General features: G+C 46.3%; 1 protein-coding gene across 2 annotated transcripts in view; it reads left to right on the forward strand.

Annotated features, from left to right (window-relative positions):
- Positions 1-19,251, forward strand: part of N4BP1 (NEDD4 binding protein 1) — a 57,861-nt gene extending 38,610 nt beyond the window's left edge. For both annotated transcript variants that reach the window (XM_070388466.1, XM_070388467.1), the window contains 5 exons: positions 5,859-5,989; positions 7,535-7,631; positions 9,954-10,061; positions 11,996-12,103; positions 13,899-19,251. In XM_070388466.1, coding sequence (XP_070244567.1) covers positions 5,859-5,989; positions 7,535-7,631; positions 9,954-10,061; positions 11,996-12,103; positions 13,899-14,256 — 802 coding nt within the window. In that variant the 3' untranslated portion in view covers positions 14,257-19,251. The remainder of the gene's footprint in view (positions 1-5,858; positions 5,990-7,534; positions 7,632-9,953; positions 10,062-11,995; positions 12,104-13,898) is intronic.
- Positions 19,252-27,045: the final 7,794 nt, after the last annotated feature.

Genomic DNA, 27,045 nt, shown 5'->3' on the forward strand with positions numbered 1-27,045 from the left:
ACATCTTTATCATGCTGTTTCAACAACTGCTAGGTAAAAATCTCTCTCTGGTTTTCAAAACCAGTCACTCTACTGATTTTGAAGATGTCTTTAGTTCAGTTCAGTTCAGTCACTCAGTCGTGTCTGACTCTTTGTGACCCCACGAACCACAGCACGCCAGGCCTCCCTGTCCATCACCAACTCCTGGAGCTTACTCAAGCTCATGTCTATTGAGTTGGTGATGCCATTCAACCATCTCATACTCTGTCGTTCCCTTCTCCCCCACCTTCAGTCTCTCCCAGCATCAGGGTCTTTTCAAATGAGTCAGCTCTTCACATCAGGTGGTCAAAGTATTGGAGTTTCAGCTTCAACATCAGTCCTTCGAATGAACACTCAGGACTGATCTCCTTTAGGATGGACTGGTTGGATCTTTTTGTAGTCCAAGGGATTAGCATTTTAAGTAGCTGCAATTCAAGAAAAGGGGCACCTGGACATGGAATGAAGGAGAAGTTGAAATACAGTTGGCCCTCTAATGATGTGGGGTTGGGAGCCGTTGACCCCCTGCATGGTCAGAATTAACTTTATTGTCAGCCCTCCATAAAGCTGTTCTGTATCTTTTAGTACTGTAGTATTTACTCTTGAAAAAAGGTCCATGTTTAAGTGGACCCTGTGTTCAAACTTGTGTTGTTTAAGGGTCATATGTACTTTCCTGAATTGCTGGATGCTTGTATGACCTCTTTCCTAGGAGTTCTAAAACATCAATTAATCCCCTGATTTTTCAGGAATACTTGATAAAATTGAAAAATGAATTGAAAACTATTATTAAATTATGCATTTATTACATACTTGTTATTTTTTGTTACAATTTTCAGAGAAATTCACAAGAAGATGATATGATGAATTCCACACATGTTGGAATTCACATTCATTTGAGATTCGCATGTGCCGTCTCCTAGCTTCAGTGATTATCAGCTCAGGCCTGTCTCGTTCTGTCCTTTCACTTTGTTTCATCTGTGCCCCACCTGCTGCCTTTCACCCATTTTGAAGGAATTTTCAGATATCTCATTTCCATCTATAAATATTTTAATATTTTAGTATCTATTTTTAAATATAAAGATTCTCTTGATTTTTATTTTTTGAATGGTGCTGTTCTTTGCTTTCAAAAATAAGAAAAGAAAATGCCAGCACTTCACATGTAAAAGTGAATATAGGCAGTAAAAATATGTAATCTGGTTGTCTTCATTTCCAAATAATGCTGTTTATTGCCATCTCACTTTGTCTTTTGGCAGTTCTTTTGGGGGGAACCCAGCAAATGGCCCACAACTGTATGGCATTATCTAAGTAAAAATGTAAAGTACAATTTCAATTACTCACAGCCCAAGCCCTACAGCAGTTCCTCATTGTTACAATTTCTTGAGCCTAATGATGATATAAAATTTAGGTCACGATTATGAGTAATATTAATCCATTTTCATTTTTCTGTATGTGGAGAGATTTCCCAAATTGGTGTTCAAAGACTAAGAAATGCAAATTAAGATAGAATGAACAATGATAATGATACTTTTAAAAAGCCTTTTTGTAGTAACTAGTGTACTTCTCAGAGGAGTTACTGTTGAAATTTATAGTCACACTGGCTGTACAGAACAGGATGTTTTTGCATATCTGGTCCCTCCTACTTTGCCCATAATGCCCCCAAGCCATTGTGACACCCCAAAACACTGTTACATAATTCCTAACCTCGTTCAGTACAGTGCCATTTCTTTTGAAAACCACTGGATTAGTGCACTAAGGGAAACTACAGGCTGATTGAGAGGATTTTAATTTACTTTGAATTCATAGATGTCTCAATTAAAAGCAACTCTTTTACAAAGGATATATTATCCTAGGCAGACAGACTTATACTTAATTTGATGGAGATTGATCTCAAAATGTCAGTAATTAAAATTAACTCTTATTCTGGGAAGAAACTGTTTAATGGGTACAGGGTTTTTTTTTGGAGTGATGGAAATGTTTTGGAACAAGATACAAATGGTCACACAACATTGTGAATATACTAAATTCACTTTAAAATGATTATTTTACATTGTGTGAATTTCACCTCAATTTTTTTGAGTCAGAAAAAAAATTATCATTCTAAATCAGCTGCTTCAGTTTAAATGGGAATTACAGACTATAAATTCCATAAAAGTGATTCATGTGTATTCGGCTCACTGAACTATCCCCAAGTTCCATGGTGCCTGGCACATAGTAACCACTCGGTGACAATGTGTTGAATGAATGAATGAATTAAAGACTTAATGAAGATTAGGATTATTTAAATGACTTTTCACCACCTATTTATAGCTTGGTCTTCCAGTTGCTGTAGTAAATCAATTTGGATTACATTTCAACAAATATTTGGAATCTTAAAACTGAAACACTTGTTATATATCAGGTACTGACTTTATCTTTGAAAACATAACCTTTACACCAGTTTTGTGAGGTAAAAATTATCTGTAATATACATAACATGAAATGGCTTGAAAGTCTTGTCCAAGATTATGCAGCTACAAAATTTTGACCCATGATACAGTTCTCCAGAGCCATCGTACACCCCACCTCTTCCCACAGAAGTTGAGATTAAATTTTTAGACCTTAGAGCCATTGGATACATTACTCCTGAGTTGCTTAAGCACTGCTGAGTAAACCTCACTAGCTTGACCCAGCTAGTTGGGGAAGTAGTTAAAAAGGAAACTTGAGTATTTGAGCAATAGGTTTGAACCCTTTCTTAAAGCCACTCAAGCCCACTCATCCCTGGGTTTCTGCAAAGCCTCATTTATTTGCCAGGCCAGTGTGATGTCTGCAGTTTCTAACACACCGTGAGAAATTCCGAAATACCCCATTTAATGCTGCTGATTATGCATATCTCTACTTGGTTTTTCCCCTTTGTCACCATGAATGAGTCAAACGATGAGTAAATGGAAATTGTATGTGGTGTATGGCTAGACATCACCGCAGTGGCCAGATAACATTTGGTCTCTGTCAGTCTGAAACTTCAGCAAAGAGCACCTGACTTATCTGAATAGATCATTTTCCATGTAGATGAGGTTTGTCCGTTCACTTGCCTATATATTGTAACCATTTTTTCATGGTAGTCTTATATATCAGGGTTCCATGGCTCTTGTTATTAAATGGAGGCTACAGAAAAGAATTCCTCTTTCCTGGGTAACTCAGAAAGGGTTTTTCTCTGTTTCCGCACACTGCCCTGCCTGGTTCTGTGATGGCCCTGCATTTTAATCTGTTTTATCAGGTATTTATCACCCATCTCCTCTCTGCTTTGAATCCTTTTCTTTCTAGTTGAGTGTCTGCTACAATACAGAAGAGGAAAACAACACAATGGTGTAACTTGTCTCCAAGTATATGGAAACAGAAGTTTAAATCTCCCTTGAGAGCCTGCACATCTGGCTTCTCAGGCTTAATATCTGTTAATTCTCTATTTGCATCTGGGAGCCCTAGAGCTTTGGCCTTCACCAGGGTAGAGAGGTATTATTATATGTGTACCCTTTGTCTCTGAGTCAAAAAAGACATTTGGTCTGTGTTTACCTGTCAGCAAGTTGCTTTTCTGTGATTACAGAGAGGCTAGGAGACAGCACATTTTTTGCTTGATTATAATATGAAAATAAAAGTGGGACCTTATTATTTTAAATTCAATAATTTGGCTCTACTTGATTTTATTTCTGTTGTTTTGTCTTCTGAATTAGTCCATATGTTCTTTACCGGAAGTTTGAACTGCTATTTATTCCTGAATCAGCTCTAGAAATTTTTCAGGGTATTAAAAATGTTTTGCTCTAATCACTGAGGATAACTAACCCTTTGAATTTTTTTTTTTTTCATTTATTTTTTAATCTGTGCTGATAGGCTTTGCTGCGCAGGCTTTTCTCTAGCTGTGGACAGCAGGGGCTGCTCTCTAATTGCAGTGTGCAGGCTTCTCGTCATGGTAGCTTTTCTTGTTGCGTTAGAGCACAGGCTCTCGAGCACACAGGCTTCAACAGTTTTGGCACGTGGGCTCAGTAGTTGCGGCTTCCAGGCTCTAGAGCACAGGGTCAAGAGCCTAGTTGCCCCTAGGCTTGTGGGATCTTCCCAGACCAGTGATCAAACCCGTGTCTTCTGCTTCGTCAGGTGAATTCTTTACCACTTAGCCACCAGGGAAGCCCCTGGAATTTTGTTTTCGTGCTAATGTTTCTAGAAATTCCACTTTCCCCCTCTAAGCTTGGGAGGAGTTCCAGGGCAGTAGAATTTTATCTACTGTCATTTCCCTCCTTTTCCTTCAAAAGCTTTAGTCGCTTGATCGTGTCTAACTCGTCATGACCCTGTGGATTGTAGCCCACCAGACTCCTCTGTCCATGAAATTCTCCATGCAAGAATACTGGAGTGGTAGCTATCCCTTCTCCAGGGATCTTCCTGTCCCAGGGATTAAACCCAGGTCTCTTGCATTGCAGGTAGATTCTTTACCATCTGAACCACCAGGACCCAAAGGAATGGACTGAGACTTTATTTCCACTTAGTTTCTGCTGTTGCTGTCAACAGAAACATTTAAGGAAAAGAGGAAAAAGAGTTCATATACATTTGTGTCTGATGAATTAGCTAAGAAGGCACTTAATAAGCTTTTTTAGTGCATGTCTCTCAAGACTAAGACCCTCTGTACAAAAACTACCTGCCTCAAGCCAATTTTCCAGTAACAAGTGTCATATTGCTACATTCCTGCCATATTTAAACGCTTTTAGATAAACAAGCCACTGCTAAGTTATTTCATCAAGAATGGGTTTGTTTACTTGTGTACATTTCCTGGAGTGGAGCTGATGCCTGTGGAGTCTGATTTATGATTGACTGAGAAGAGTGGGTTTTAGCCTCTAAAAGGAGGCATTTCTGAGCCACTCTTCTGGATGTTAGATGCTTGTTACAGGTCCAGCCCATTCTTGCTCCATGAAAACGTAGATTTAGCTGGGGACCATACCGCTGGGGCTAGTTGAAAGGGTTAAAACCTCTGCTTTTCCTTAACTGCTGGAGAATAATTTTAAAATATTTTTCTTCATTTGTTTTGAAATTGGTTTTGGGGTGGGGAAACAGTTTTTAATCCTCTGTACCATGAGTTACAAAGTAAGGGCCCGATCTGGCCACCATGTTCTGGTAAACATGGAATGTAGCTCCAGCCCCTCTCTTAGAGTTGGCAGTTCTGTGGTGCGGCATGTCTGGCGCTCACTCATGTTCAGTACTGTCCCTTATTTAATTACTTTCCCCTTGCTGTCTGCTTCCGTCACGAGAAGCACGTGCCATGGCCCCCAGGTAGTTCCATGTGAGCCTTGCCATCAGCTCGTTTCCTGGAAGCTGTAAACTGAGTTGGCTTCCCAGTTGTCCAGAGAGGGGATGCAGCCCTCCTGGATGGAGGCAGATGTATTTGAAACCCCTGGAAGCTGTGGTGGTGAGAACATGTCATGGGATCGTTCTGATCATAGCTGCTTCTGCTGCGGCCACAAATTCCTTCTAACATTCATCAAAGATTCTTGGAGGCCAGTGGACTAGGACTCTCTAGAATGGGCTCTTCATCTAAACCAAACATAAAAGGTGTAGTAAACAAGTATAGCCCCGAAGCTCAAACTGCCCTCTACCACAGAAGCACACTCAAATCAACTAAATAAAATACAACCGAAATCACGAAGCTGTTGAGTCACATCTCCTGTCGTGGTTTCTCTTGGCTTTGCAAAGCAGCAAACTATTAAAGGAAATATTGTCCTAATTGTTTTTGTTGTTTGTGGATTTTACTTTTTCACTTTATCCTGGTAAAACTTAACATGCTTTAAACATGCTTTCAACTGAAATAAATTTTACTTATTTTCATATAGCCATGGTCTGAAAAAGTTCTTTTCTTGTCGTGGAATTGCAATTGCGGTTGAATATTTTTGGAAGCTCGGCAACAGAAACATCACTGTATTTGTTCCACAGTGGAGAACAAGGCGGGATCCTAATGTCACAGGTGAGACAAACTGATTTTTCCAGTTTACTAATAATTAGGTAATCAGTTGGCTCTTAATTGCAACACACACTACTTAGAATAGTGCCATGTGCCATAGGCAGCAGCTTTAAAAACAAAACTAAATTTGTTGCATCCAGTTTAAAAAAAAAATCAGTTGAGAGTTTTATAGCATAAGACATACTTGGGGGAGGGATGGAAAGTTTAATGGATGTTTATATAAAAAGTTATGTTAGTCTTCATTATATATCACAAAAATTTTCTTTGACTTTCTAAAAAGTTGATTAAATATGTCTTTCTACGAGGCTAGGTTTCTTCCTCTTTAAATAGTATTTTTGAAAATGATCATTTGATAAATTTGGAACCCTCCCATAGGATGTCTTTTTAACAGTTTGTTTAATAGCTTAATATAAGTCATTTATGTTCACTGTGTGGTACTGCATGGCTGACCTGCAGGCCACACACGAAAGATTTGAACTTATTGTGGATCCTGAAATATCCAGAGAAAGTTAAGGTTTTTCTTTTCTTGGGTCTTAATAGGAAGATTGGTGAAAGGGCTGTGCCAAGCAGCTTGATGCATCAGACTACCTGGAAATAAAGGTAGACTGGGAGGAGGAAGGGTGAGAACAGGACCCACCCAGCACATTCAGCAGGAAGTAATACAACTTAGTCGCTGTTGAGGTAGAAATGGTAAAAGGACACTTCCCAGGTATCCCAACTTCCCTCCTCAGGGGAAGTGTATTTGTCCTAGCAGAGGGTCCTTGAGAATGAGGCAGAACTACTCATTTCAGTCATTTTGCAGTAGGATCCCTGAAAGAGTCTTGTAAGCCTTATGTGCTTGCATTTCTAGAGCCATAAAGCACTGTGTTAGGACATTTCAGCCTAAGTCAGTGGTGAGTACCATCATAGGGAATGCAGTAGTGATTACCCTGAGCCTGTAGCTGCTATTTTGCCTATTACTCGTTTGTGGCTTTGGCCCTCTTTTATTCTCTGTCATGACCCACTCCCATGAAAATCAGTAAATATTTGTACCAATAACAGAGAAGAGTTTAGATAGGGTAGCAATCAGAGGGAGATTTGACAGACTCTTGGAATAGGGACCAAGCAGACCTTTCTTGTGATCAGGACAGAACAGTCTGTCTGCCTCTCTGGCATCCCTCTTCTATTCCAACCTCTGCCCTCTCTCAGGGACTTGGCCCTCACTCTGTTTGTCCTCTGTTGCTTGTAATGTAGCGGAGAAAAAGTTCTTAATAGTAAGATCCTTTATGTATAGGTTTATGGTTTATTCTTCTTACGAAGCAGATAAGTTGAACATTTTTAAGTTTAAAAAATAGCTAAAGTCAATTTTTACATTACATTTGTTTTGGAATATGTCTTCCTTGATTTTCCCCCCTTCCCAGTAAGTTCATAAAATGCAATCTTTGTGAGTCAATAGAAAAAAAGTTACCCACAAGTCTCCAAGTGAAACATTTGGGATGCTTTCATTTATTCAAACATCTGGGTAGATAGCCTTTTTCTGAATGTGTATTCAACTTATTCCATAAACAGAACAGCACTTCTTAACCCAGCTCCAGGAGCTTGGAATATTATCTTTAACTCCTGCACGGATGGTCTTTGGAGAAAGAATTGCTTCTCATGATGACAGGTATGAAAGGCTGTTTTCCTTTCTAAAGTGGGTGTGGGGTGGTGAGGAGCCAGCCACCTGCTCCACCAGACAGTTCATCAGGCACCTGAATCTACCTCTTAAAAGGACATGCTTGACCCGAGTTTGAGAATTTTAACATTCATAGTCTTTAAGGTTATACTAATACACTCAGGGACATTACCAAAGAAGCTATTGAGTTAAAAAACTTTTTTAATAAAACATGGCTGAGAATCTGTAAGTAAAAAGCCCATATTGAGTTGTAGTCTTTTTAAATACTTCCTAGAAGTAATGTTTGTCTTGTCTTAGTGTGGCAGCCTCAAGAGTGCTTTTTACACTTCCTCTGTCTCCTCCTGGTTATATCTGGCTGGTGACTTAGTCTGTCATTGTGATGCCTGAGCCCTCAGTATTTCTTCCATATAATAGAAGATGGTCTCAGCTGCCCCTCATGTTAAAGGAATAAGCTGCGTTTCTTAGGTTGGTACACTGCTCAGAGAGCAGGTGCTGAGACGAGTGTCTGGGAACTGAAGTGCTGGCCTCCTGCTCTTTACTCTCCTGCCCTCACCCTTTTTCATCTGACCTCCAGCACTTACAGCTCCCTGGTGCTTTTGCCTCATTGTTCTACCGCAGTGCTCCCTCACGTTGAAGACAGTGCTTAGCTTGTAACCCAAGGTAGTGAATGATGGTCAGATGGGTGAGAGATGAAAAGAGGAGCTTGGCAGGGGAAGAGAACTTGGAGTGAACAGACATTCAGCAAAAGGTCCAAAGGGCCTCCTCACTGACAACCCCTTGCCCTTCACCAGGCTGGTATGAGAGAGCAGATCTGGGGAGAATCCGAGATGGCATGAAAGAATGCAGGAGGAAGCACCTGGGGGTAGGGGCGTAGGTGAGAAAGTATTGGGAGATTGGGGTGGAGGGACTACCCTTGCTCCAGAGATTCTGGGCAGGGACCCTGGAGAGCTCACGTGAAAAGGCAGGTTGGACTGCCAGGCTCACGAAGCGCCTTCAGATGGTTTTAACGCAGCAGCTTCCTTCTCACACCTACAGAATTTGAATGCATACACAAGTATGTCAACTATGTTTTCACTTAATTTATATGGCTCTCTGGGTTTTTAGCGGATGTGAACATGTGTCCTGATTCACAGTACACGCCCAGAAGCTTTACTGCCTATTTTCGTTAATACTTGTGGACAAACATTACTCCTCACTGTTCATGCCAATTAGAAATAATTTAAGATACTCATGCTAAATCATATTTACTTATCAAGGTTCCTAAGATTTCTGAAACTAATGAGGCTTTTTTGATCTCCTTTTAAGTACCCCCTACTGATAATAAAAGCAGTTGTTTTGCACCTTTAATTCAGTGATTTCACTTATTTATTGTTTCATTATCTGCATTGCCTCAGACAAATGTGGTCATCCTGACTAGGGGATGAAACTCATATTGTCCTCACAGATCTCTCATTGAGAGGGTTTGAACATGAATAATCTCGAATAATGAAATAGAATTCTCTGTAATGTTTACTTGTTACACTTTTTGATCACCATATGAAAGTGAAAAGTGAAATTGAAGTCACTCAGTCGTGTCTGACTCTTTGCGACCCCGTGGACTGTAGCCCACCAAGCTTCTCCGTCCATGGGCTTCTCCAGGAAGGCATACTGGAATGGGTTGCCATTTCCTTCTCCAGGGGATCTTCCCAACCCAGGGATCGAACCCAGGTCTCCCACATTGCAGGTAGACGCTTTAACCTCTGAGCCACCAGGGAAGCCCATATGATCACCATATATCTTCTCATAATTTGCATTTGCATGGATCTATAACTTGGACTAAACCTAATGGCAGTTCTGGACATCTCTTAAGTCAGGGCAGAAAATGTGCATTAGGCTAAAAAAAAAAAATGGAAGGCTGACTGTGGCAAGGCTAATCTTAGAACCAAAGTACCATAGCTTAGCAACTGAAAACTGAATAGTGATTTCACAGGCATCAATTCTGATTCATTCCTTCTCTAGTCCTCATGCATTATCATATTACCACTCTATTGATAATACAACTTGTCTAGAAAAATGTATAAATTATGCTTAAGATTATTTTTTAAAAAGATTTTATGAAAACCAGGCCTTCATTTATAATCATTCTAGTAATTTCAGGTGTTCAGTATTTCAAGTTGATGTTCACTTGACAGGGGCTTAACTTTTCTGCATCCCAGCCTTGGTTAAATTGTTTTATTTTTCTGTGAAGAGGAAATGCTTTTGTTTTTTATAGTAAAGCTACTCTGAACCAGGGCTGCCTGCTTGCCTGTTTTAACCACTCTTATATTACCATAGGTTTCTACTACACTTAGCGGACAAAACTGGTGGCATAATTGTAACAAATGATAACTTCAGAGAATTTGTGACCGAGTCAGTCTCCTGGAGAGAAATAATTACAAAAAGGTAATACTTTTTTCTTTGTCTTTGGTCAGAGATGTTTTTTGTTGTTTACTGTTTGTTTTTTGTCCACCTTGGAAGCAGTTCAGGAGACCAAAGGTATCATAAGACTATGCTTCCAATCCACAGGGTAGCTGGCCCCTGTCAGGAAGCGGGAGGACTGAGCACAGAGCAGCAACACCAGCAAGTGATGTGTGAACGTGCTCTGGTGCCCACAGGTGTCTTCTGTAGACCAATGTCCCCTGGCAAGAGGCGTATCTTTGTGGTCCAGTTAGCTCTGTTAACTGTGTGATGGAGCAGAAATGACTACCTAGTTTGACCATGGCCTGATGCCGAGGGACACTTGAGCAAGTCATTGGGCCTCCCCCAGGCTTTACTCAACAGTGAAATATGAAGGCTAAGTTTGATAACAGCTGTGATTTCAGCAAGAGGATAGTCCCAAAATCAGTATGCTGACTGGGTTTTCACTTTGGGGAAAGGAAAGAATATTTCTAGTTTTTAATATCTGATACTTTTCTTGAGCATTTTACCATCAAAGTTTAGTCATCTGAATTGAAAGCACATTGAATATCCAAAATAACAAAGTTTTCTGTTTGTGATGACACCCTGAGTGTGTTCAGCTACATTAAGATCAGTGAGCACAGGCTTCCAGGACTTTCTGTAAACAAGCATCATCTGACAAGTACTTACCAAAAACCAGTAGTCTTATGGTAGTGCCAGGGATGAGTCATAAATGCCGGAAATCTAAAAGACATACCTTGAGATTGTGTATAACTGGTATATAACCAGTGTAACTACATACTTAACCTGTCTAGGGGGTTTCATGGTTGCCTCTTGTCTGATATTTATGTTTTTTGAATCATAAGAGGGTTTTAGAATATGATACCCAGGTGAAAGTTAGTTACTATATGCATTTGACCCATATGCTGTTAAGAAACTTTGGTGATAGCTGAAGTAAGAATTGGTCTTTGACCTTCTGGGCACAGTTAACAAGCCATTAATCTTCTAGCACATGTTTCTGTTGGATTTGTGCCCTGAGCTCATTGTCAGTATTTATCAGACATTCATCTGTGTATGCATAGAAGGTTTAAGTGCAGTGAAGAATCAGTCACACACCAACCCATTGCCTTCAGAAGTCATAAAGCAAGGCAGAAACCAAGATCCAGGCAGCAAATCAGGCATTTGGACTTTTTTTAAAACATTTTTCTAGACTTGATAAATCATATTCAACTGACCTTCAGTATTTCTTCATACACTAATTCCCTTTTTTAAAAGAACATCAGTAGGTTTGCTCATGAGCTCATTTATTGAAAAATTAAACCTTTGTTGAGCACCCATTGTATCCTAAGGTGACAGTCTTTCCATCTTGTTTTTCAAAGTTATATTGAACATTATATTAGGAAAAGAAGCTGCTTCCCAAGCCCAGATAAAAATCTGAAAGTCTTGGTAAGAAATAAGAGGGCCAGTAGGTAAAAGTTTCTTACTCTGTTGTATTTGTATGCAAAAGAGAAAGTGGTTTCACTGGGGTGTGTTTGGTTTTCTTTGCTTTAGTGGTTAAGTGAAAGTCTCAGTCACGTCCAGCTCTTTGTGACCCCATGCACTATACATATACAGTCCATGGAATTCTCAAGGCCAGAATACTGGAGCGGGTAGCTTTTCCCTTCTCCAGGGGATCTTCCCAGCCCAGGGATCAAACCCAGGTCTCCCACGTTGCAGGCAGATGCTTCACTAGCTGAGCCACAAGGGAAGCCCAAGAATACTGACAGAAGGGAATACTGATAGAAGAACACCCCAAGAAGGGATGGGCAGCCTATCCCTTCTCTAGGGGTCTTCCCGACTCAGGAATTGAACCGGGCTCTCTTGCGTTGCAGATGGATTCGGTTAAGCAGTCTTTTAATTTACTTTTTTCTCCCACACTGTAATTATTCTCCCTGTTGTAGATTGCTCCAGTATACCTTTGTGGGGGACATATTTATGGTTCCTGATGACCCTCTGGGAAGAAGTGGACCTCGATTAGAAGAATTTCTTCGGAAGGAAGTCTTCCTTAGGTATTTGTTTCCTTTTCCAGATTGTCTTGTGTTTACAAATTTGTTTCAGTTGTTTGTGCTTCAAGTGCAAGTGCACTCTCTCCCTGAGTATTATAAATGGTATTTTATTTTAAAAACTAGCCGTAAATTTAGTGCTGGTGAAATACAGGTGGAATGTCTTCCAGAGACCAAATCTTCATTTGTGGTCCATTTGGTTTTAATCCCAGAAGAGAGGATGGAGAGCCAGACTTTCTGTAGGCCAAAGAAGACAGAGCAGATTTTGCTAGTGGTCACTTACTAGTGAATGCTAATTAGGTTCTTTGTGTGTGTGAGAGTATCTTTTTCAGTTCATTTTGCCAAGTCATTTACTTTGAATGTTTTATGCTTATATGAATTTATTTACTATTCAGGAGTCACTACCTGGGAAACTGTTGCTATCTACCTCACTGAGTAGAGAAGCAAGTATTCTATGTTTGTCTGAAATTAATTTGATAGCTTAGGTTTTCTTTCTTGTAGATTGGGGTTTTTTTGTTTGTGTTTAAAGACATGTTTCCATTTTCAGAATTCTCAAGAATGGACATTGTCCATTCTTAAGTGGACAGATCGTATTCCCCAGTGATAGGCCTTTTCTCTTTTTAAAAAGTGAAATAAGCTACATTTCTGTGTATTTCTCAGCTGAAAGGGGTGTAAGCTGAAAGAAGTGAGAGACAGCTCCCCCAGCGTTTCAAGACAGTGAGACTTCAGAGCTGATCCTCTCCGTTTATGACAGGGCCTTTGGGGGATTCTGGGTTTGGATTGGAAAGGGCAGGTGGCTCACACAGAAGTGTCTTCAGCACACGAGACTGGCATGATTTCACTCCCAGGTCTTGTGAATCATTTCTCTTTTGAGCCTTTGTGTTGTATTACACACTCCGTTCCCACAGGTCCTGCTTCTCTACCTACCTCCACCAAGAGAATGGCAGCCATTTTGAACACCTGCTGAATGGCCATACATCCTATTTTTTCTTCCAAAGTCTTAACTTGGAAATTCTCTGCTAGGCTTTAAGACCTCAGACCTGTGTGCAAGCATCAGGGTCCATGGGTCAAACTTAATGGAAGGAGAGTTCTGTCTCCTTCTCCAGCCTCAGCAGCCTGGCAGCAGGGTCAGTCTTGCCTACTCACATAAGACGCATTGAATACAAAGTTAGTCATTGCACCCTCTGCCGCACCGCTCCGCCCCCGCCCCCCCCCACCCCCCGCCTCCAACGGAGGGACTGAGCTTTTGAAGTTGGGAAAAGTGTTCAGCAGCCCCATTTCTCTACTGCAAGCAGAATCAGGTGGGGGGCTTTTTAATGGTAGAGATGCCCTAGACACACTCATGTGCATTCAAGTTGTGGACACCAACATCTCACTCAGACTTGAGGGGCTGGGGAGGCAGCCTCTCTGCCCAAAGATCCCCATCAGCCTGGCCCCACAGAGAATCTGAATCTGCAAGAGAGTATGGTCCTGAGTCCAGATCTTTTGAAAGCTTCCTGGTACACCCTGGTTCAGAGCCAAGCAGCTGGATGGGGTCAGTCCTCACAGCAGCAGGCCAGGAAATGGAGTGGCTCATAAAGAGCCAGCATTCCCTGTCATGACTGGGCTGGAATTGGTGTTAGCGGCATCCCCACAGGCCTGTCTGTGGGTGGTTGCCCTCCCTGCCATGGCTTGCAGTCTTCTCTTGCCTTCAGAGGCCAGGGAGTAGCTCCTTGAGTTTTGGAGTCAGAAGCAGATATTTTTAGACAGATTTCTTGTTTGTCTCCTAACCTAGCTCACCAGGGCTTGCTTCCATTCACAGAGATATGCAGCCCCTACTCAACGCCCTGCCAAATGTGGGCATGTTTGACCCCAGCTTCAGAGTCCCTGGCGCCCAGGCAGCCAGCACCAGCCACCAGCCTCCGACCCGGATTCAGGGCACCCCACCCAGCCACTGGCTTCCTCAGCAACCCCGCTTCCCACTTTTGCCCAACCTTTCCAACATCCAGCAGAATCTGCCCATGCCAGCACAGAGATCTCCTGCAGAAACCAACGAGCTGAGGGAAGCCCTTCTGAAGATCTTCCCTGACTCGGAGCAAAAACTGAAAATCGACCAGATCTTGGCAGCTCATCCATACATGAAAGACCTGAACGCACTCTCCGCCATGGTATTGGACTGAAGGCTGTTGGGAACTGGGGCTCTGGGCTGAAGACACACACTCAAGCTAGTATCTGCATGTGCCAGCAGGAAGTGACATAATGTGAAAAAACCAATTTCCCAGTGGAAATGCTGTTGTAGTGTATAGGAGAAAAAAAAACACAGATGTTTTGTGTATAAAAAAAATCTGGGTTTTCAAAACCAGCTTTTTTATATATATACATTATGCTGCTATTACGGATTTAACATTTTCTGTAAAAGGAAAGTCTACATTTTCTGCCTGTTCAGAACTGTTTAATAGCAGTTACTCTTGAGTGCACTTACATTTTTATGTTTTTTAAACTATTTTCCTTAATGCTGAAAATATTGACAAATGGATATGATTAGCCTTTCTTAAAAAAAAAAAAAAGTTGCTTTCTTAGGGAAAGCAAGAACTCTTAAAGTATATTTTCTTGAGATGACTATGTCACGTCCACTGACATGAAGTGTGCTCACCCTCCTAGCCTCCTCTACCCTCGCCCCTGGAATTAGAGTCCGTGTGAGTTAATTTTGCTCCTCTGGGGTCTTTGATTGGAGCCATTTGTGAGAGTGGACAGGTGATGCCACTAGGTGGCACCTTGTGCCTAGCCATCGTTAATGACCAGGGCAGAGCTAGACGCACGGAGTATCCGGCTGGGAGAACCTTGAGAGCCCACGTAGTCCAGCCCTTCCTCCCTTCCCACCGGGCAGAAGAGGGAACTGAGGCTCCAAGTGCCCTCTGTCTGGACGCGCCCAAGTCCACAGCTGTGAACTGGATCCCTCGTGCATGGCTGGGACACGCAGCACTCAGTCCCTGACTGGCTCTAGAAGTCCCATCTCAGCTTCTGAAGATGCTAGTGGGACGTGAGGAAGTTCAGTGAAGAGCGTCATTATTACAGTAGTTTGGTGTCCACAGCCTTGGGAGATGCCCCATGTGAAGTTTGTGCAGCTTTGCCAAAAAACTGGTTTTCTATTCTCAAGAATGACCCAAGCCAATAAATAGCATTAGTAGCTTCTGTGGGGGCCCAGAGCCCTGTATTTATTTTTCCTGTGTTAATCTCTTTAGTGTTCTCCTAAGCTGCCCTTCCTATGGGTCTGTCTCAGAATTGATATCTTAGTATCGTGTTTTCAGTGTTGCCTAAATTCTGTGTCAGTGAAAATTCTTTTTCTGGATAATTAACTGTTAACATCTTTCTTGTTCTCTGGACCTTCAAAGGGCTTTGTATTTAATACTTGCTCTTTCCCCAGGCTGCTCACAATCAGTTTCACATCTGCCTTGTAGATCACATCTCTTGTGGCCCCCAGAAACAATTCCAGAGGACTCAGTACCAGTTCGTTCTTCATGGTGAAGGGACTTAGTTAGCCATGAGCAGACCTGGCTGGCTCCCCCCAGTGCTCCCTCTAGGCACATATGATCCTGCATCCCTCCAGGAATGAGTCCAGAGTCCTCAGGTGGCCAGATTCGGACTTCAGTCACTTTTTCTCTTGGATGCCTTTAAGATGCATTCTGGTGTGGAGCTGGTCGTCAGCTGGGGGTAGGATACCCAAGTCATCCAGCTGTGCACGTGGAGGACAGAAGGCAACTTCAGTCACAGTTCCTGTGCCTCAGCTTCACAAATGATGGTTTTAAAAAACAACAGCAGAGGTGTGAGGCCTGGTCCCCCTCACAGTGACTTTACCTTCCAGGTCAAGTGGCCGTGCCAATCCAGCACTGCTGCTGTTCAGAGAAGGACCCGAGGGGCATGCCTTGATTGCCAGGACTTACCCACTGGTCTTCCTGGGAGGGGGGCTGAGGCGCCACTGATGCTGAGTAGAGCTGGCTAGGCCTAGAGGTCAGGAGTTTTCTAGGCTCTAGAAGTGACCTGACCTTTGAATTACATAAGCCTCTGTGATCTTAGTATTGTCTCTGAGAGCTCCACCAGCCCTTTCCTCTTTCTTGGGTGCAGGAAGGAAGAGTGCGGAAGGTAAGTGGGAGGAGTTTCAGAAAAGCATTACTGACTTACCTTGGTAAATTATAACATGAAACAGAATCCACAGTTCTTTCTGAAATCTGTCAAGTATAGTTAAATTTAATATTTTAAAGCTCAATTCTCAAACCATTATTTCAAGAAGTCATGACTTGTTCTCAGACTCCTCTTAATACTAGGCTCAGTGTTGATACTCCCGGTCTACCTCCCCTGGTAGGTTTTTGGAACCACCTTGGGGACTGTCTGTAGCAGTGTTTCCTGTAACTCCTCCAGGTGACTCTGCATCCTGTATTCCATGGCATTCCTGTGAAGCAGGAGGCAGGGCAGAGGGTGCCACCCTCCTTCAGTAGACTCGGAGAAGTTGTCCAGAAAAGAATAAGTAGGCAGTGATGCTGAATGATCTCTGGGCCTACATTCTTCCCCACACCCCAGACTGCCACCTGGGAGCAGAAAGACTGGTTTGGTCTTTCTGTCAAGTAGCCAGCGTTTGAGACCCTACAGTCCAGTGGCTAGAAAAACAGTAAGAAGGCTCGGCCGTCCTGGATGAAGGGTCAGCATTGTTCTGGCAGGCTTAGCAGGGTGTGACTGTCACCAGGGACTCCGCTGACCTGTTGTAGCTTTTGGTGTCAGTAGGAGGAGGATAATCTTGCTTTATTGCTTAGGCTTATTGTGGCATTTGTGGAATATGATCCACACATAGAATCCATGATGCTCTGAACCCCCACCCCCACTGAGTCTCATGCCCTTCCCCCCACCATGGCAAATGGCACTGGGCCCCCTGGAGTTGGGCCTTGGCACCACTCCCACCTCAGGCCCAGCCTGCCTCCCACACATGTCTGAGACACAGCCTTCCTTAAGGAATTTCTCCCCACCTCTACCTCCCCAGCAACCCTCTATGTCCCCACCTGTCCTCTTCCATCCTGTGTCCCTTAGCCCATCTCCTCTCATCTCCCAGCTATAGTTTGTTTGGTTAGTTACTCTGACTACCCCATTTCTTCGTTATCTACCTCTCTCATTATTCCCTACATATTTCACATCCTGAGATTAAAACAACCTGATTTCCCTAAGGATCTCTGTTCATTGCTACCTTCCTTCCCCTTCCCACTTTTCACTTCTGTGTCTGCAAACTTGGCCTCCACCCCATCACATGGGATGAATCGAGGGAAGTCATTGGAGACCAGTCAGTTTCCAAATTCGGAAACCTTTTCCCAATCCTGAATCTGCATGTCCACATTCAGTAACCATAGCATGACATTGTTGACCCTTCAGTTCAGTTCAGTTCAGTCGCTCAGTCCTGTCTGATTCTTTGCGACCCCATGAATCGCAGCACACCAGGCCTCCCTGTCCATCACCAACTCCCAGAGTTCATTCAAACTCATGTCCATCGAGTCAGTGATGCCCTCCAGCCATCTCATCCTCTGTCGTCCCCTTCTCCTCCTGCCCCCAATCCCTTCTAGCATCAGGGTCTTTTCCAATGAGTCAACTGAAGAGATGGCCAAAGTACTGGAGTATCAGCTTTAGCATCATTCCTTCCAAAGAACACCCAGGACTGATCTCCTTTAGAATGGACTGGTTGGATCTCCTTGCAGTCTAAGGGATTCTCAAGAGTCTTCTCCAACACCACAGTTCAAAAGCATCAATTCTTCGGTGCTCAGCTTTCTTTACAGTCCAACTCTCACATCCATACATGACCACAGGAAAAACCATAGCCTTGACTAGATGGACCTTTGTTGGCAAAGTAATGTCTCTGCTTTTGAATATGCTGTCTAGGTTGGTCATAAGTTTCCTTCCAAGGAGTAGTTCAGTTCAGTCACTCAGTCGTGTCCGACTCTTTGCATCTGTTGACCCTTACTTTCCCTATTTTCTGAGATTTCCCTCACTCCTAAACAGTCTTCATTCCTTTTCCTTCTTTTACTTAAAGGCCAGTTCAGCAGAAAGACCAGCTCAACAGGTGGTTTCCAAACTTCAGACCAGCTATGGGACGCATGATGGGGAGGGCAGTTCTTAATACAGATGACTGGGCACTACCCAGAGGTTTATTTAGTAGCTCTGGCGCAAAGCGTGGAAATCTGCCATTTCAGCAAATTCCCTGGATGGTTCCCACACAGGTGGTCCATGGACCACATTTTGAGACACACTCACCCTTAGAGATCAGCACACTTCCTTGACTCGAACCGCCCCCTCTTTGCTGAAGTGACTCCCAGCTCCAGCCCTGCCCCTTATGAGTGCATATTTAGGTCTACCTAGAAGCCCTGAGACATCCCCAGACCCACTGCCCCCCAGACCCTCTGCCTGCATCTGTTCTCTTGTCTTTTCCCACCCACTCTGCCACAAGGTCCCCGCATCCACCGTTGTCCCTTTTTGGCCATTGCCCCCCACCCCGCATCTTGTGCTTATGGCCTCCCTGTGGGCATCAGCCTCTGACCTGTCAGCCCACCTCACAGCTTTCCCGCCTCTAACTACCCCCTTGAGACTGCACAGCTGCTAGATTTATCTTCTGAAGATACGCTTCTGCACACCCCTGTTCTTGCAGTGACCAGTGGCTCTCTTGACCAGAGTATCAAGTTTAGACCTTCCTGAGCTTAGTATCCTTGGCAGTCTACCTCCCAGTCGTACATGATGGCCCACTCTGTATAGCCCATCTGTCCACTCACTGCAGCCGCACAATTTCCTCAGTTACCTGTGGGCTCCCACTCCGAGTGAATCTCTTCTCTGCTAAAAATGCCCTTTCTCCCAGATGGCTTCCCCCTCAAAGGCCCGGCCCTGGGTCCTCTGTACCCTTGCCTAAAGCTTCTGAGCAGAAGCAGCCTCATGGTGTCTTGTGACCCCACAGCACTTGTCTTGCTTTCGGCACTTGCCGCTCTGGTTGGTGTCGCTGCGGCTGATTGTGTGCTCTGTCTTACCTCTCTTTCTAGACTGTGAGCTCCTCGTGGGCAGGGCTTTCTGTGTTCACTCTCTGTGTTTCCCACGGCACCTAGCGCAGTGCCTTGCACTTAATAGGTGCTCAATAAAGTCTGCTCAATTGAACTGGAGGATGGTGCCTTCTTGACAGCGGCATCTAGCAGCCAGCAAGGCCTTCAAGTATCAGATTCTCTGCAGTTGCTCCCTGGAACCCACTACTCTTCATTTTTCCTTCTTGTCAAGTCTCTAACACCACCAGGTCCGGGAATGGGCACCTGCCCCCGGCTGAGCCAAGCAGTGTGCTCTGACTTGCTGCCCACACGGTGGCCAATCTAGGCCAGTCAGAGTACGCCTTGTGATTGCCCCCTCTGGTGGTGGGGGCTAAGATGTGTCATGCTCAGATCTGATGTAGGCTGTTTTCTGCCCTGGGTGGGAGGCAGGGTGGAGAGAAGCGGAAGCATGACAGTGTGATTCCTGTTGTCATGGAAACATGATGGCACTCACACTCTTCCCCAGAAGCCTGTTACCCTGACACACTTCACTTTTTCTTTATGTTGGGTTTATATCCCTTGAAATCAAAGACTCTTAAGTGAAATACATATCAGTGTCCATACACTTGGCAGATTAAATAAGGGAGGCTCATCACATCTTTAGGGAGATCCCAAAGACCAGTGCTCCCCAGGTGGCTCAGTGGTAAAGAATCCACTTGCCAAGCAGGAGACCCGAGTTTGATCGTGTGTTGGGAAGACACCCTGGAGGAGGAAATGGCCACCCACTCCAATATTCTTGCCTGAAAATTCCATGGATATAGGAACCTGGCGGGCAACCGTCCATGGGGGTCACAAAGAGTCAGACACAACTGAGCGACTGACCACACACAGCAAGACCAGTGCATCGGTGCTGCAGAAGTGTCCCCCTGGTCAGTTTTCAAGGAATCTCAGGAGACTCCACCCCCACACTCAACACAGACTGGCTCCTCCCAGGCATCTTCATCCTCTTGCGGTTGTGTCTCACAAACGCCTTCATGTAGATTTCCTTGCTCTGTCCCCTATCTGGACAGAGGCCAGGCCGGCTGCTTGGGAGTTAGGCCTTCCACATTCTGCCATGCCCTCACTGGTAAGACAGCCGTGACAAGGCCAGCCCTGCTAGTCCAGGGCTGCCGCGAGGAAGAAACGGGCCTAGAGCAGCGCCTGACAGAACCACCTCAGTGACAGTCACGACCGGCTCTGCCCCGCAGCCCGGCGGACACTTCACACCCTGTAGGCCATCCCAGAGGCAGAGACCTTGTCTTCCGGATGCTGAATGTTCTCTGTTCTTGCCAACTCATCCTGAGTGTGGTCCAGACCCTCCTCAGGGCCGCAGAGGTCCTGCTGTCCCCCGGGCAGGACGTCAGTCCTCTGATAACGCTCGATGCCCTTGAGTGCCTGGTGGGGTCTCGGCAGGGAGGGACCCAGGAGGATGCCAGCAGAACTACTGCTTGGCCACAGAGTGAGGGAGCGCTGATCCCCTGGCTGACACAGCCCCTCCAGGCTGCGTCCTGACTCATCCGCCCCTCCCACGCTCCTTTGAAGTCTCCATCTTGGAGGCTCGTGTGTGTGTCTCAAAGCAAGTGTGTGTGTGTGTGTGTGATGTGTCTGTGTGTCCAGGATGCAGGACTTGAATTCCTGCAGGCCATTTCAGACTCATCTGTGTGTCTCAAAGCATGTGTGTGTATGCCCAGGATGCAGGACTTGAATTCCTACAGGCCATTTCACCTCCCCAAGAGGCAGACTCCGCCAAGGTGACTTGGCCACCAGAATGGCACCCGAGATGGACTGCCTCCCTCCATCCAGTGACCAGAGTAGAGGGCTTGTGACCTGGGTCAAGGTGGTCAGCCCGCTGGCCAGAGGGAGGCTGTGGAAGGAAGCTGCCTCCCCCATTCCTGAGACATGGGGCCCTTGTCCAGCCTGGTTCCTGTGGGAGGTGCTGGGAACACATTGTTTTTTTTTTTTCTTAAGTTGACCAGCACTGTAGAAGCGCTGTCTGGAGTACGCCTCTGTGTGCGTCATACCCTCCTTTCTTTTCCTTTACGGGGACGCAGAGCAGTAGAATGACCTTTGATGGTTTTTGAAACTGAAAGCAGCCTTTTTTATAGCTCGGGTTCCAGTCTCGTGTCATATGTGGTTCCAGGGCTGGTGACAGTCATCGGGGAAACGGAGCCTGGGCAGGCAGGGGGTTTGCCCAGAAACTGGTCATCAGCGCGCAGAATAAGCCCTGGAGCTGCAGCACCCGAGCCCCAGGGCTTCTGGAATCACCCCCCTGCCACCTCCTCCCACAAGACTCCGCGCCGCAGACGGTGGCCTCTGGGGCTTTCCTTCCCACTCCCTCCACTGGTCCCCAGCAAGCCCGACTTGGCCTCGAAGCCTGAAACCCAGTCTGGGGTCAGGCCTGGGCAGGCCCTGCCCTCTCCCCTCGCGGCTCTCAGAGAGAGGGGGAGGGGGCCTCCCCTGAAAAGAATGCGCTTGTCTGCCCGCCTGTCTGGCTCCGGGATCAGTCTAGGGTTTCAGCCACCAAAAAAGGCTGCAGGAAGGAGAGGGCCTCCTGCGGCTGGCCGGGAGAAGCTGCGGACACTGGATCACACGACCTCCCAGACCAGAGGGTCCCTCGACGGCGACAGCAGGTCCCACCCCCACCTTGCAGCCCCTTCCCACTGAGGTGGTCAGGGCCCTGCCGCTTACTCCCATTTTAAGGCTAAGGAACCTGAGGCCCAGTGGTAAGTGGTGGGTGGAGGGCTGGAACCCCAGCACCAAATCCTCTGCTCTGCTTGCCAGCCCCTCTCCCCCGTCACCCAGCTGTCCCGAGCAGCCGCTGCGTGCCTGGGGCAGTGCTGGGGGAGGGGAGGAGGCCAGAAGGGCCCTTTCCAAAGTACCCCATGCTCCCCCAGCCCTAGCAGTGAAGGTGTGTGGGCCCTGGCTCTGGCCCTTCTTGCTGTGTGATCTAGAGGGAGTTACTCACCCTCTCAGATGAGGCCAGTCCCCTCATCTCTGAATGAAAGTGAGGGCGCCACCCTCACAATGGGTGGTTTTCAATCCTGATGTGCATCAGAGCCACCTGGAGGAAGGGCCATAAATACGCTGGCGCCCAGGCTTCACCCGGACTGGGGAGATCAGTGAACAGAAGCCCAGGGATCCCAGCGAGCCCCTGACTGAGAACCGACATCCCATGAAGAGTTGGTCCCACCAGGATGAAATCCCAAGACAAGGGCCTGGCCCCTGACAGTTCTTCCCTTTCCTGACACCCACCTTCCTTACCTCATGTGGCTCCAGCAAGGGCTCGTCCTCAACGTCTCATCCAACTTCCGGTATTTTACAAATCCTCGTTCCCGCAGAGGCAACACTCGGAGCAGGAGAGCAGAGGGAGCAGGGGGATGGGGCCCTCTCTCCTGTGACCAGTGGCTGGAGCTGGCTTGGCCATTTCTCCCACCACCAGCTCAGCTGTGTGTCCTCACTTCCCGGCTCTACTTAAACCTGGGGACGGTTTTGAACGAGGACAGAGTGGAGCTCCTGGTGACCTCCTAGCACATCAGCCTCTTTTCTACCAAGCAAGGGGCTTCCTGCCACCCGTTACCCACCCTGTAGACCCCTGTCACTGCTCCACACGTGCTGACAGGGCCTTGGAGCCCAGCGGGGTCAGTGCATGCCTTGAAGACAGGAGGAGTCCACCACATGAAGACCTCCTATTTCAACAAGCAGAGGCCAGCGGGCTTGGGCTCCAGCAGCCCCCAGGCACTAGGTGAAGCAAGCTTTCATCCAGATCTAGTCTGCTGCCCCGCTGGGAGAGGTGGTGTCTTCCTTCAGAGTGTTTCTAGTCGTCTGACACTTCCAGCTGTCTTGGCCCAGGGCCTGAACATGAGCACTGAGCATCACCAGCAGATGGAAGTTGTGCTGTGTGGGGACAGTGGAAGGTGACTGGCTGATGGCATAAGCCAGCTGGTGGGAAGAGGCCCTCATCTGCCACAGCGCTGGTGGCATCAGGGGGCTTCCTGCCTCGGAAGTCTCAGCACCCAGCTCGAAGCCGTCTGCCACTGCCACCTGAGAATTACTGTCAGAATTACTGTCCCAGCTTCACCCACCTTGGGGCCTCCATATCCACCATCACTGTCAAGGTGACTCCCAGGAAAGTCTGAGGCCTGGGGTTGAGAGCCCTCCCAACAGGAAGTGACTTGACGACATGAGCCTCGACCCTCTCCCTTCCCCACGGCCCCATCCAGACTGAACCCAGACCCCATTTGTCTGGTCTTTCCAAGTGTCCTTCACAGTCCCACCCACAGCTGTTCACCATCTTCCTACTTGGGTGGGTCTCTACAGCTCCCCAGTGGGGCAGGCAAGAATGATTCCCCTATCCTACAGATGTGAAAACGGAGGCAGGGCTGTTCTGAGACGAGACCTGCAGGGCCCAGACTTGAACCCTTGTGTCCACACGCCTGTGAATAACTGTCCAGTGAATGACTGTCCAGTGAATGATTCCGGAAGCCACAGTGGGGTGTCCATGCATCCACTCACTGATGTCAGTCTCTAGTCCCTTCTGAGTACGATTTTTCTGCTGGGATGGGCAATGATAGGGGGCTGACCGCCTACCTGGGCGAGGAGACCAGAGACAGAAGTGTGAGTGTGGTGGATGGGGGTCAGCCTGGTGGAGGGGGTGGGGCTGTGGATGGAGAGCGCTCAGGGCAGGGGAACAGCAGCTAGAGAGGAAGACCATAGGGGAGGCTGGAGACGTCAGGGAAGAGGGCTTGATTTGTCCTAAGGGATGTGTTCTGCCTTCTTATTTCTCTGAATTTGGGGCCAGCTGGGGTACACAGTCCACTCTTTGGAAAAGCCTTTCCCAAGCCTGTTCCCGCACCTTGCAGACATCCCTTGCCCCAGCCTTTCCTGGCTCTTGGAACGGAAAGTTGGCCTAAGTTTCTGGCTGACCCAGCTCTGCTCCTGCGGTGGGTAGAGAGGGTCACTGGAGATGGGCTCCACCCAAGGAATCCCCACTGGGCTCCCAGGAGACACCCCGGGAGCCCCACCTGTTAGCAGCATGTGGTGGCCTTTCACCAAATGCTCACACCTAGATCTTCCCCCAAGACGGCTGGGCAGCAACACCTCGAGCCCTCCATTTGTCGCTTCCCTGAAGAGCGGGGACCGAGGGCTGTTTTGTCCAGTCGCCTGTGACTGCAGAGTTGCAGGGCCTTCCCTGGTATAAGAAAGGCACTTTGGCTCCTCTCTGGGAAAAGGGCAATTTGGCTTTTCTAGGGGCAGAGATTCGTTCCTAATCACGACAGTGTATAACCTCCCTAACTCCTGCATGCCTTGGTTTTGGTCATCTCCACTTTGCAAGATAATGCCTGTTGTCTGCCTTATATTAATCAAACAGACTTAATTCCTTTGTCCTTTATTTAAACTTTTTGTTTTAACCAAATTCATTTGTTTATTAAGTTATTGGGTTTTTATTATGTGCCAAGCAGCATGTTTTGCTAAATTCAGTATAATTCATGAGGGAAATAAAAAGCTCAAGAAAGAGATCACTGTAATTCATAAAGCAGTTTCATTGCAAAATTTGCAAACCAAGTGATTTCAGATAAGCTTTTGTTAATAAAATACTTTAAATCTGATTTTTTTCATGTTGAAACTTTATTATTTCTTTTAAATGAAGCTAACATTTATTGATTTAACTCAGGCCTTGTTTTTGTTTTTTTTTTCTTTTTTCTTTTTTAACTGTTTGAAGTGTGGTTGACATATAGATAAGCACACAAGTCATAAACAGGCAGTTTGCTGAGTGTTCCCAAACCCATCATACCATGCCACCAGCATCCAGACAAAAAACAGAACATGTGAGCTCCCAGGAGCCCCGAGTGCCCTCCCCATCCCACCAAGGTAACCACGACCTTGACTTCCAGTGGGCTTTAAGAAGGCATCACCCTCTTCCTTCTGTACAAGGTAGACCAGGACCCTTAAAAAGAAGGGGAGAGAGAGCAGAAAGGCGGCTTCCAGGATTCCTGTGCACTCTCGTGCCCTGGAGCTGGTTGGGGCCCCATGGACTCTGGGGCTTTTCCAGCCAGCTGAGCTCAGGAGTACCCAGGAGTCCCCTCTGGCAAGTGAATCTACAGAAAAACACTTGTCCATTGCTTTCCAAGAAAAAGCACTTTTTTCTTGTTTTTAAAAATTGTATGAGGTCTTCAGAATCACATGCCCAATTGGTGTGGACCAGAGAAAAGTAGCAAAGTTTCATTTTTTTAAAAGCTGGAACATTCAAGGAAGAGCCATCCAGCTGGCTTGCATTCCAGGACATTTTTTCAGCACCCTGCCTTCCGTCACCCTTCTCTGAAGGCAGGGCGCCCCTCGCCTGCCTGTCGTCCTGCCCTTGGTAATTGCAACCAGCTGTCCAGAGCGGAAATTCACACTTCCAGGTCCATGCAGGCTGCTCTCGGTGTCTATGAAGGCAGAAGTCCCCTGCCACCCCCAAGCCCATCTCCTCTCAGGTCAAGGAACTCCACCACCACCACCACCACCACCACCAGTTCTGGTTCCAGCTCTTCTGTGAACTCCCTTGGGCTTGTCCCTTTGCCTCTTGGAGTATCAATATCCCCAGATGTAAAACAAGTGAGCCCCCACCCTGCTACTGGACTGGTCTTCTGTGAGACAGACCCATGGAAGTAAGATTGCTGCAAGATTTGGGAGGGATAGTTCTCCAGGCATCAGCTCCATGCCCACTCTTCCAGGAAGTCTCCCAGGAAGGCCCCTGTCCCTCAGCACATTGGCGTCTGGCAGCTAGTCCTGTGTACTCAGCAGGTCCTACATGCACTGCAGGGAGAGCACACCTGTGCACAAGGCGGTATGGCGTCTGTCCTGCTGGAGCTGTGACTTGGGTCTCTTACCTGGCTGCATCTCCCATTACTCCTTCTGGGTGAGTGTTATGTGAGTAGTAGGCCGGAGCTTGAGCTTGCAATTCTATTCATATATTTCTCTCAAGAAACCTGGTTCCAAGAACAGATGCGCTCAACCTGGCTGAAAATAGGAGCAAATTTTTCAGGAGCTACCAGTCCCAGGCAGCGCTAGTGGTAAAGAACCCACATGCCAGTGCAGGAGATTAAGGAGACCTGGGTTTGACCCCTGGGTCCAGAAGATCCTCTGGAGGAGAACATGGCAACCCACTTTAGTATTCTTGCCTGGAGAATCCCATGGACAGAGAAAGAGGAGCCTGGAGGGCTACAGTGCATAGCTTTGCAAAGAGCTGGATATGACTGAAGCGACTTAACATGTAAGCATCAGTCCAGTTCTGGCTCTTCAGGTCTCACCAGGCTTCCTTGGACAAACTTCACCCCTCCCCCACTTCAGGGTGAGCAGTGGGGAGCTGACCTCTGAAAACTCCTCCAGCTCTGATCTTTGCTGATTCTTGGGATCTGTTTTTCTCGTCCAGAGAACAGGAGGCCAAGAGCAGAAAGAATAAACTGAGACTTCTTTAGAAAGCAAGCAGAAGTTTCTTAAAAGTTAGATCAATGTCTACCTTATGGTCCAGCAATTCCACTCCCAGGTATTTACTGAAGAGAGTGAACACATATGTCCACAAAAAGGCTTGTATAAGAACATCTATAGCAGCCTTATTCCTAATCACCCAAACAGGAAGCAGTTCAAGCGTCCAAGAGGTGACATGACAAACCAGTTGTGGAACATCCAGACGATGGAATATTACTCAGCAGATACTCAGACAATACCATTCTGGCTGTACAGGTGATGCAGCAGGATGTATGAATCCCACAGTCATTACACTGAGTGAGAAAAGCCAGATGGAGTGTACATGCTGCATGAATTACATATAGAAAGTTCTAGAACAGGCAAAACTACTCTATGGGAGTAGCCATCAGAAAGTAGTGGTGAAGGGAAGCCCTGAGGGAACTTTCTGGG

This window comes from Bos mutus, chromosome 18 (genome assembly GCF_027580195.1).
Source record: "Bos mutus isolate GX-2022 chromosome 18, NWIPB_WYAK_1.1, whole genome shotgun sequence".
NCBI classification, from domain to species: domain Eukaryota; kingdom Metazoa; phylum Chordata; class Mammalia; order Artiodactyla; family Bovidae; genus Bos; species Bos mutus.